The sequence below is a fragment of the Habropoda laboriosa genome, unplaced genomic scaffold (assembly GCF_001263275.1).
Source record: "Habropoda laboriosa isolate 0110345459 unplaced genomic scaffold, ASM126327v1 scaffold84, whole genome shotgun sequence".
Taxonomy (NCBI): Eukaryota; Metazoa; Arthropoda; class Insecta; order Hymenoptera; family Apidae; genus Habropoda; species Habropoda laboriosa.
The window spans coordinates 1,789,019-1,801,297 of record NW_017100202.1 but is presented as its reverse complement, the minus strand read 5'-3'; the positions used below and the strand labels follow the sequence as shown (position 1 = coordinate 1,801,297).

The window sequence follows — 12,279 nt, the reverse complement described above, 5'->3', positions numbered from 1 at the left end:
TATACCAGATATAATACTTCAAATGTTCCTTTCTTTTTGCACGAAGCAAGTGACGAAATTATCAAACATCCGTGTTAACAAATTCCACAACAATTAATCGCAGCTACAATCAAACGCGTTCGGTCTGGCAAATATTTCCCTTCAGCCCGGCAATTAAACGAACATAAGAGATAAACGATCGAGCGGTATTGTCGTTGGAAATATTTCGAAATATAAATGGTCGATTTCGATCGGAACGGTGAACGGGCCAGGAATAACGAAAAATGGTTATTATTCGCGTGAGGCGAATATGAATGCGCATCGGCGCGCATTATGCGCGCGGATGGACAATTATTAATTCCTGCCAAGTGTCGAGGAAACGACGAAACGATATGGTAGGTCGGCCCAGGCTGACAGGTGATGAGCAGATATCGGCTCTATTCGCAATTTCATCACTATTTTACGCGATCGGGGCTGCTGTTCCTGGCGTTATGCGTTCCGCGTGCACGGTTAAACGTAATTCAACCAACTCGCGAAATTGTACCGCAGCCACGTAAATGCCCGGCACAGTCTAGTCGCCGAGATATATGTATCTCGGATGGAATTATTCACTTGGGATATTTCAAAGAACCCGTTGTACACAGGCTAAACTGATATTGGCGAAACGCGATCTAACGTAATACAGTAAATACTCCACAAGTGTCAGTCCGCAAGGAAGGTAAACCTGACACTTGTAGAGTCAGGGACTACGTTTTCGAGCATCGCGCCCTCCTTTGTAGTTTGCCGAACAAGGACAGCGAATAAAAGGTAAGGATGAAAGGTGAGTGGAGGCAACCAAGCGATTTAAATACCAACTTCTTTAATTTTACGTTTTTTTATCCCGAAATTTTTCTTAACATATTGATGAGATTTTTCTGATGAAAATGACATCAAACACGACATAATTTGAACAACATTTACTTATTAACAGAAAAATCTCACCAACATGTTAAAAAAAGTAAAAAAAGTAAAATTAAAGAAATTATATTTTTCTATTATGAATTGTCGAGCCGTGAAATCTCGTAAAAGAAACCGAGTGGTGTAGCGTTGCACGCTTGACTGACAGCGAGCGAGATAACATAGGCGCAGCAATGACGCAGCAATGACCATCTATACTGACACTTGTAGAATCCAAACTGACTGACACTTGTAGAGAATTTACTGTATCGAAATATCGACGGAGAGGGAGAAGCTTTCCCCCTTCTTTATTTTTAAGAAAACAGCCTGAGACTGGATTCTTTCGAGAATTTTTTTAAGTTCCTTTTTTCTATTTGTTGGAAGATGTATATACATTTTACTTAGGGACCCTTGGAATATCGATGGAATTTTAAACTAGTTATTGGAATATTTTAAATAAAGATAATTGAACAGGTGCCAATTAAGAAAATGAATTTCTTACGAATAAACTGAGGATTTTTGTGAATTTATGGAAAATTTGAAAACACAAAAATACGCAGAATGCACATAAACAAAAATATATACATAAATAAACCCAAAATGTAGTATTTAGTGAATGGAAAAATTGCCTATCAAATTTCTATTTTTACAATTATAATCATGAAAATATGAATTTGCACAAAAATCCTTACGAATAAATAGGAGTGACTTCGCTAATTTCAGAAAAGGATTATATTTGAGAAAACGAGCTAAATTGGGATAAAATATGAAATTGACACGACTCGTTTGAAAAGTGCAGATGCGTTATCCTTGTTACTTCGATTTAAAATAGAATCTATTGCAAATTTCATGGAGAACGGAATGACCGTGATAGGTTGAAAGGACAACCGGAGCCTTTCCAATAAAATACACCATTCTCACGATACAGTTGCCCATATTAGCCTGTAATTGAATACGTCAACAAAATGTGACAGTGAAAATGCATTTTCCGCGTGTATCGGTCGGAATGAAGTTCCAACGACGACGATAACAACGGATAACAAGTTTCGCATTTATTCGTGCAAAATGCGTATGTAGCACATTAATTTCGCGCTCCATTATGCAACATATTAACTCTCATATAACAGCGAAACGTCATTTTATAAATATGCAATTTCCACGATACGTCAACGAATAGGTAATTAATGTGACGCGATAATGCAATAAATACTAGCGTTCTGTTAGGCGACAGTATATAATACCTTCGATGTGTTTACGAACCGAGTCGTTCTAATCCGTAAGATAATGACGATTTATTAATAAACTCCGGATTATCGAGAATATAATTGAGATATGCGTAATGTTGACAGAAACGACCGATGTGAAACCTGTTTCACGATACGTTAATACCATTTTTTTTATTTCTCAATAGACTTAATTCAAACGTAAGTAGAGAAACGTGTACTTTCCATAAGCAACCTTCTCGTGATGGCTGGAAACTGTTCAGAACGAACAGAATTACATGCAAAATTACTGTCGAGAGACATTATGTAATTACACGGGATAGAATGTCACTTTTATTACAAATAAAATGAAGATTAATATTGGAGTCATTCTCGTGTGAAAAGTTGCTTAATACTGAATTTGTCGACTGTGAAATTTACCGGAAAGCTTATTGACCATCGCTAACGTGATTAAAAAGTAATTGCTATAGATTCGAATTTGATGATTCAAATGTAAACATGAATATTTCTTTTCTTTTTACTAATATTAGCCGAAGATTGGGCTCAGATATTATCGATTCTGAAATCTATTTTGCTAAGGATGATTGAATTGCTAATTTTTTAAATAGCGAAGAGTAAGTTTTACTTTGAAAAAAAAAAAAATTGAAAAATGGCAAATTTCTAAGATTGATCGAATTGCTAATTTTTTAAGTAAGTTTCAGTTTAAAAAAAAAACTGCGAAGGCAAACTTCCAATGCTACCGAAAGTTCAAATTACAATGTCTTCAAGCGAATTCAATTTGTATCATCACGTTTCAAACCAAGCAGCCCTTTCCAATTCCTTTTTAAAGTGCAGGTTAAACGATCTTCGAAAGTTCCTGTCTCTTCCGTGCATTTCTTCGCGACTTTTCCCCGCTCGAATCTCCGCAAACACACCTGCATATCTGTTAATTTCCTAGCCGCCGCGGGTCAAAGGAAACTTTCAAGCGATGGAGAACGAAATACTGCAAACACTTTTGACACACTTCCTTTTTGCGCGAACGCTAGAAACGAATTCGCAATCCTCCATGAATTTTTGCGTTTCGCGCGGTCTCTGTGCCACCGCCATCGTCTTAGCGCGGTTGAAATTATATTTTTCTAATTTAACGCGGAAATTTTACCACTTTCGAACCTCGTAAGAAAATAGAAGATGGAATTCTAAGAAAAAGTAAAAAACAAAACTAAACATTTTCACTTCTATCTGTAGTACTATAATGCTTCTTTGATTTTTATGAAACTTTGGTATATAGTAGCTCTCAAAAAAAAATATTCGACGCGTATTTTTTTCATATTAGAAACCATTCACAGTGAAAGGGTGAAAATCGCCGTCAAAGTTGGAGGCAGTAGATATGTTTACTCTAATATCTCTAAATCTTTCAAATTTAAATATCTCCGAAAGTTACAATCTGTAAAACACAACATCTTCAATATCTTCAAAATTTAAATATCTTTAAAATATATAATCTGTAAAACATAATATCTGTAATATCTTGAAAATTCACGAATTTTGTATTTTCCAACGACAAATTTGAAAAATAAAAGATCATAAATAATTTTGACCAAATATGTTTATTACCCTCATCTTTGGCAGCGACTTTAACCCCTTCAAAGCGAACTACTTTCTACTAAATAAAATACGTGTGAAATATATTTTCGAGTGCTACCATACACCAAAGTTTCATCAATTTCGCTGATTATCACTTCCCGACGTTCACACCAACACCTTTGCTCTCCCTCAAACTCCGAGCACCAAAATTTCCCCAAATTTACTATATAAACCACGTCTCAGTTTCACAAATTCGACCGGGAAACAACTTGGAATGTGACCCGTGAATTCGCCGAATCCGGTAAACCCTGTCGCTGATTCGGCAAATACAAACGCAATTAAACAATTTGCCGGCGCATGAGCGGTATAAAGCTCGGAAAAGGAATCGCCTAGCGATAGTTTACGGTGTGAAACAGCCCGCGTACATTTAATTGGACGAACGTCGAAAAGAGGGGACCGATTGGAAGACTGGTGACAAAGGGAAGTGGAGAGGGAACGGCGGGCCCGGTGACGAGCAACAAATAAAACTTATCAACAAGTCGACCCCGCTGTCGCTGCATCGCTATGCAATCGGTGGCCCGCGACCATTCGATTGAATGGCTCGCTCGATTGCATATTGCATCGGACGAATATCGAAATCCCTTGCGCTCAATTAAAACCACGACAAGGTCCGAACCGGAATATCGAGCTGGCGAACTTCAAATCGTTCGACAGAGGCTCGCCGTGAAGGCAGGGGAATTGATCGTGCAAAAACGTTTTCGTTAATAAAAAGTGAGCAAAAAAAAAAAAAGGAATGCAAGGGAGAGAAGCGGAATACGTCACGTTTGCATGCATGTCAATCCGTCGTGGAACTCTTGTTTCCTTCTGTTCCATCGATGCAACGTAATGAACGAGTTTAGGTTTTCTCTTCTTTTTTTTCCCCCCCCGCTTTCGATGGACATTCAACGAGAGAATCGAGTTTTCATTTGGGAAGATTGTTTGCTATTGATACGCTTAGGTTTACGGGATTATTTTGCTTTCGGGGAATGTGGGAACGAAGCGCGTTTGGATAAGGAATGATGACTTGTGTATGTGACGATTAAGTTTTGTCACGTTGGAGAGTTTGTTTATGGGAAGATTGAAATTGAAGTTGTTGGATTATAAGGAGAAATGAGTATGTGTCTGTGTAATAGTAACGGCAAAAATAATCAACATACTGAGACAGTATGACTCTGCGTCTTGCCCATGCTTTTTGTTTGATTGATTGCATAGCGACGTGCCTTCCTCGCGTATCAAAAATAAAGAAGATTCATAATTAAAATAATATCTTTTAATTTATTACCATAATTCTAAGATAATTCTAAGTAGTTGCAAATTAGGTGCCGACTAAATTTGCTACGTTCGTTTCTCCAAGGACCACCTCCGTGTTTAGGAGGACAAATAACTATTAACAACGACTATTTTCCGAAGAACTACTCGTACGGTTGTCAGACGGATTCTGTCGAACGAGGGCTCGGCCAATTTCCAAGACACCTCGGATACGAGCCTTCAGCGGGGGGTGAGACACGCGGGTTGGTCGACTACATTTTCGAACTCGAATCTAACGCGATTGGCAATCATCAGGTACCGAAAACTAACTAAGGTGACGCCCCCAAGTCAACGGTCACTCTCTAGTGCCCGTGCACCCTTGAGTGACGCGCGCGGAAACTCCGCGTGTCTCCAACAATGGGCGCAGCAGGTAAGAAATCTGGGTGGCGCTTCGACGCTAATGAAGCATGGTCAAATAGAAATCGAAGGACTAGAAAGCTAAAGTATGGCAAGCAGATGTGCACAATGGCCATAGAAAAGACATCGAAATTCAAAGCTCGATGGCCTCCCAGGTTTATGACCGCTGCGAAAGACCGGAGAATTTCCAGGCCCGCGTCTGGGAACGTATTAATCCTAATGACTTAACAATATGGATTTATGAATTTTCGAAAATCATTTTTTAACAATGTATTTTGTATGAAGGATTTAGGAAGTGTTCGTTTCACGGAGCAGGTTCTGGACTACGAAAAATTTCAGATCAAGTATGAATTTCAACGCGAGATTCTATGAGACGGCCGCGAACTTTCTCGAGAGTTTGAAGTTTCAAAGACAAAGGGGAAGTTTCAATTTCCATTTTTCCCTGATGAAGTGTACGGTTTACCTCGCCGGGGTCTTCAAAGGAAACTTATGAAAATTGAACGGGAATTGTGGTAACTGGCAACTCCCAAATGCTACTAAAATTAACTGCGACGATATTCTGTAACTGTTTCTGGTAAAAATTCGAAACAAACCGAAACAAAAATTTATTTAAAAAGAAAATCTATATACAAACCAACCACACAAAATTCTACATTCTCGTTTTTTAATAAATCGTACTTAATACAAGAAATGATATTTCGAACATTTGTACGAACACAATTTACCTCTTGAAAATGGAATACAAATTACAGCGACAGTCGATTAACTTCACGATGTATGACATTATTCTGCTACACGCAATATACCTAACCACTATGCATTTTATTATTGTTATTATGATTGCTGTTAATTACGCATTGCTATACGCAGACGTGTTCAACGTGCACTTTATGATTATAGGTGCTTTGTCAATGCTACCGTTATTAATCGTGTGCAATGCTGTTCCACAATTGCATTACCGCACGAAACACCCCAAAGGCATTTAAAAAAAAATGGACCTCACTGACCCGACAATTGGACAATAAACAAAGAAAAGTTACAAAATTACTTAACCACTATGTATATAGAATAAAAGAATAAATTGAGATTAATAATACAGCAATTAAATATAGTAAACAATGAAAAATTGCAAAATTACTGCAACTCTATGTAGAATAAAAAATAAATTGAAATTAATAACACAATATTCAATGCAATTCAAAAAAAAAAAAGAGTAACAATGCAATATCCAATAAAACTCTAAAAAAAAAAAAAACTTCTGTCCATCTATTATACAAACTCTTTCCATTTTAGTCCAATTTTAAATCGAATCGAGCGTCCAAAAATCTAACACTGAGATTAATAATACAGCAATTAAATATAGTAAACAATGAAAAATTGCAAAATTACTGCAACTCTATGTAGAATAAAAAATAAATTGAAATTAATAACACAATATTCAATGCAATTCTAAAAAAAAAAAAAAAGAGTAACAATGCAATATCCAATAAAACTCTAAAAAAAAAAAACTTCTGTCCATCTATTATACAAACTCTTTCCATTTTAGTCCAATTTTAAATCGAATCGAGAGTCCAAAAATCTACCAAAGAGCGGTAAAAATATCGCACGAAAATCAATATCGTCGCGAGGAATAGGATAATAGAAGACGCTTGTGAAGGGCCTCGTTGAAAATTGTTTCGTCAACAGGCAGACTTGTTCCCGTGATCGTCGAACCGCGTTTTCCACGGTTCCGTTTGCGACAAAGGGGAGGAACGATGGTGTCAGGGCTCGATCACAGCCGTGGATCGAGACGCGAAATCCGCCCTACTCGGCGGAGAAACGCGGCGTAGCGAACGAGGGGCATTTGTGACGGACGAACGCATTCCCGCGTCGAAACGACATGCGGGGGATCTGAAGTGTGCAGCCAGCAGGACGGGCGTGTTCCGCTGTCGAACGATTCAACACGAGCTCGGAACGGCACGGAACAGAGGCAGCGTCGTGACGTCAATGCACGCTCCTCTACACCCTTGTCGCCGCATTACACGCGGCAGGTGAGTAATTTCGAAGCGGAGGACAGCGACCGTCTCGCTCCACCTTGTGAATCGACCGCGGAATTCCGTGTCAGATGGCGAAGGTATGTAATTGTGGTTTGGACTTCTTGCTTCGTTTTTTCGAAATGTCTGAGCATCGAGAAATAGGGTTTCTTCGGTGTACCATTTTTTTGTCGTCGTGAATACAATTGAAAATTGTACAAATTGTATTCAATTTTCTTTGTTAATTTTACTGTTTCCCGAATGACTACGAGGAATCTTTACGTCCTAATTCAAAATGGTAATGATAGCTTAATAGTAGAAATGGGTGGATCTAAGGATGAAGGAAATTTGAAATTGATAAGGTGAGATAAATTGAATCCTCTTTTTGCTAATGTTTTCTTAATTGTAAAAACAACAGAAAGAAAATTATAGCGTTGGGTTTTTCAGACCCTATCAGATATGATCAGAAGAGAATCCTAATTCACTTAACCCTTTAAAACTAAAATTTTGTTTAATTATTTTCCTTCACTTTCCATACCGCGTTATACTTTCTGTTACAGCATTATAAATAACGAGAAACTTATTCTTGCACGCCTAGAAGAAAATAAAAAAAAAAAAAAAAAAATAAAATTGATCATCTCTGGGACATCAAGTTGACAAAAGTGTGAGCGTCAAAGGGTTGAAATAGCGTGAATTCTTCTTCTAAAAATCGTTACAACGACAATAAATCTTCCTCGGCACACAGTAAACAAAGAACCATCGATTCACCGTCTAATAATAATTTCACGGAAGAGCAGAATGAATAAATTATCAGAGGGGGACAAATTCGATCAGTTCCGTCGGAAATGATTAGCCGGGGCGAGCGAACTGGAAACGTTATTCTGGGCTTAGTAATAGGCCTGCGCGAATATTGCGATATTAATGTACCGATGTCTGCGCCGTTCGATCGGGGCCGCGCGTTATCTTCGATTGTCCGATTAGCCCTCGTTTTATTTGATTATCCGCGTTGCACGGTTACACACCGGCCCGCTCAATAATCCGTCGATCCTTGTATTTTACGTGTAATAACAGCCGTGGTCCGGCTAAATAACGGGATAACCGGATTAACCGTGGTAATTGCAGACGAGTAATCGCAGGCTCGCGATTCAAACTTGAAAACGTACCCGCGAATGAATTCGTAATAACTTTGAAGCTACTCTATACCGTTTTATCGTGGAAAGACGCCAAGAAGAGGACGTAAATCAAGGCACGTTCGATTTGCTTTCAAGGTGATGTGCCACCTAGGTAGCCATTCCGTTCGAGAATTTAATAATCTAACGATAAATCAGTTTTAACGTGATGCAATAGTTGCGCCTGTCGTAACGACCGGGGAAATCAAAGATGTAGAATCATTGTGAAAATTGCTATTTTAGCACTTTCTCGTAATAGCGACTCTAAACATTTCGAAAGCTTCGTGTGATCGATAACTAGGTTAGGCTAAACTTACACGGTAAAAATCGAAAGGGTGACATCTTCTGTTAGCTCTGTGCTACTAAACTATCCAACACGACCGTTTGCCAACCACGTTATACATCGTTCTGCAAACTTTCAATTCTAATTTCTAAACTCGTACGCAGCTCGCAGTTATGTACTTCTCGCCTAAATGCTAATGCGGTTATCCACCATCGACTAAACACCATAATACGCGCAGAGAACTTGTCATAGAATCCTTCGACTCTATTTTCCACAGAGATTCTACACGTCGTCAACATCGAACTGTTGTTAAAAGAAAAAAAAAAAAAATGGAATGTACTCGGCAATTACAACGTGCAAGTGAGGACAGTGATCGATTTACACCGTAATCGCTATCATTTCATCGTGACATATCACTCTCTTCCCAGAAAACCGATCGACAATCCCGAAATGGCAAAGGTATGCGACAGACAAATCCAGAAACGGTGGAATGTGAGCTTGGCTCAAGGATTTACCAGCGAACAGATCGAATCTGGTCCTGCTCCTCTCGCTGTCCTCGAAGCCCTCAAGGTCGTCCTCGTAATCCTCGTAATCCTCCACCCGTTCTCGCCCCTCTTTCGCGCTGACATTCCTCGGCAACGCATTGCTGCCAGTCCTCTGATTCGCCTGTCTCACTCTCGCCTGGTTATTGCTACTGAAGAGGACCGCCGGCGGCGGCGGCGTCGACAGCTGCGAGCCCTGAAGACGTCTCTGCAGGTATCTGGCCAAGATCGCCTGTACCGCGTCTGTCTCCGCGCCGCCTGCAAGACAGAAATCATGTTGCTCTCGTAATCCGGCCAATATTTTGCTGTTCTTACATTTTTTTTCATAATTCTTATCGTTTTATTTTTTTGTTTTTCGACGCTTTTCCTCCTTCTCTCGCACCCGACCGCGCAACCCTTCTTCTCTCTCTCTGCTTGTCTCTCGTTGCGCTTTCGCGCCGTCTCTTAATTCGAAACGCGCGGTGAAAACGGCGTGCATCTAGAATTCCTCGTGCATTCGTATGCATGAAATTTTTCGTACAGCTCGCTAAGTGCTCCTAAGAGGCCCAAGGAAACGGAGTAATACGCCTCTCGTTTCTCCGCCCTCATCCTCCCGTTTCTTTCTTCCGTGCCAGTTTTCTGACCAGCCGAGCTAACCATTCCGAGAAAACGTCGTCACTCGGGGAAAGCTTTTCTCTATCCTTGGTCGCCTACGTTTTCTCCGCATTGTTCCTCTCTCGTTCGTAGGAGTCTAATCTTTTTCTCTCTTTTTGTCGTTTCCGATGCTTCAGTGTAATTCGCGCGTGAATTGTTTTGTTACTGCGGTGGTGTATAACGGTGGTGGGTGGTCGTGGCTAGTTTTGTCGTACAAGTTTCTCCCTTCGGTGAGATGAAATGGAAGAGTGAGCGTGATGTGTCTTTTTTTTTTTTGTCGTTTCACGAGATTTGGGTATCGTTCTGTGGATAATCTGCGTCTTTATCGCAAAGAACGTCGGACCTTAGCTGGTTTTCGAGGATCACAGTCGCTATTGCTCGGCCATCTTTTCTCAGGAACGTCGCTTATCGCTCAGTCCGAAACAACAATGCATCCTCCTCCGAGTGGTAACGAGTGGAAGCTTATAGAAGCTCGGAAATAAGGAGCTCGGGGCTTATGTAGCAACCGTTTCGGTGTTAGGGTAAATGGATGTTGTTAAGCAAAGCATAAAAGCTGCGAGGAAGGTTTGTCGCTGTGTGTATAGGTGTAAAATTTCGAGGAACATCGTGTGGTTTGATATCGGATTGATAAATCAAATTGTTTGTAACATAATTCCAAACTATTTTTAAAGTGTCAACTATACTACGGTTAATCGTGTCGAAAGCAGCTTCGTTACGTTAACTAAATAATTCTTACATAATCCAGGTTACACGAGGACTGCGCTATTCTACGTACAAAATTCTTACGAAAGAACGTCGAGTATTAATCGTAATATCTCAAGTACAAGCTGTTTAATGGCAGCTACAATTCTCCGGCACGATAAATCACAGACACCCACACTGTACTCGTATCCAGTATACCATACAAAGCTGGAGGCTATTCGGACAGCTATTTACACACTGATTTCATATTTTTCACTGCCATATATCAACTTACGATACAACTTTCTCCAAAATTCCTCGTGCACGACATCATTGAGAGGGAAACCCCTGGGATTAGACCTCGACCCCAATTCTGGACATCGTCATCCTCCCCAATGTAGCTACGCGACTGACAGCGAAACTAATCGTTTCCTGACCTGAAATCGTCGTGAACCTGATTTATTTATTATAGTCACATTAGCTTGCTGACTTAACTGCTCCGAGAATCGAGGTGTAATTGAATATCTCGCGAGTGAAGAGAAAACTGATGGCACGATATGACCAAGTTACCATTGGCGAGTAAACTGGGGTTCGGTTTATATGGGAAAATTGGTACTTTCGAAATTTACAGTGGTTTTAGTGGTTCGATTTTCTTTGTTTTCGTGATTTTTTTTTTACATTTTCAATTTTCAGAGAAAACCAATCACTTTTAGTGACAATCTATCGTACTTATTTTACTTGGCTTTATGACTTATTTTCTGCCCTGAGAAACTGAAGAGTTCTCTAAGCGGATGTACTTTTCAAAAAATTATAGAGATAAAGGAAAATTCGAGAATACCCAATTAAAATTGGTACGCCTAAATAGATATCATCACTTTGATTGGTTTTCCATATTTTCTAGCATAAAAGTGAATATCCTTCATAAAAATAAAATGTTAAACACAATTAAAAGTGTCTCCAATTGTCCCAGATTAACACCGTCTTAAAAGGGTTAAGAGGCACGTCTCATAGAATTGATTCCTCGATTCGTGTGGCCATTGACGAAGGACACGCGGTTAAAAGCATTCGCGTTATGTCGAGTGTGTAACTGCGTTTGCTCGTAACAGGTAAATGATATGCAACGGAGCCACTCGACCTGGCAGGACACTCCATTAGAGAGTCCTGGCTGTGCGGGCATGCGTTTGACGTTCAACAGCGTCCTCAAATCGTCAACGTCACGTATACACGCGGTGCGATGCGTGCAGATTAAAGGACGCAAAAGGATTCACTCGATACAGCATTCGGTAGAAGGAAGTGGTGAAAAAGCAGCACTCGTGACGCTCGACGCGAGTGGTCACTGGTTCACGGTGAATGCTCGTCGACGAGAAGGAAACAAGGACGCTTGATCGATGAACGCAGCTGCGATTCGAGTCATTCTTAATGGAGATAAAAACGCGAACGTGGAAGTGTGATGTTTGTTCACACACTCGTTAGACTGTTGCTGAATCGTTGGGTGAAATTTATGAACTTGTAATTTCATATTCTAACAACAATTATTCTCCAGTTAAATTGTAA

The 12,279-nt window shown here is 39.8% G+C and overlaps 1 protein-coding gene across 1 annotated transcript in view; it reads right to left on the bottom strand.

Moving 5' to 3' along the window:
• The window catches only part of LOC108570435, a 97,721-nt gene that overhangs the window by 54,267 nt on the left and 31,175 nt on the right, over window positions 1-12,279 (bottom strand). The window contains exon 2 of the mRNA XM_017932295.1: window positions 9,385-9,671. Within this exon, the coding sequence (XP_017787784.1) occupies window positions 9,385-9,671 (287 nt within the window). The remainder of the gene's footprint in view (window positions 1-9,384; window positions 9,672-12,279) is intronic.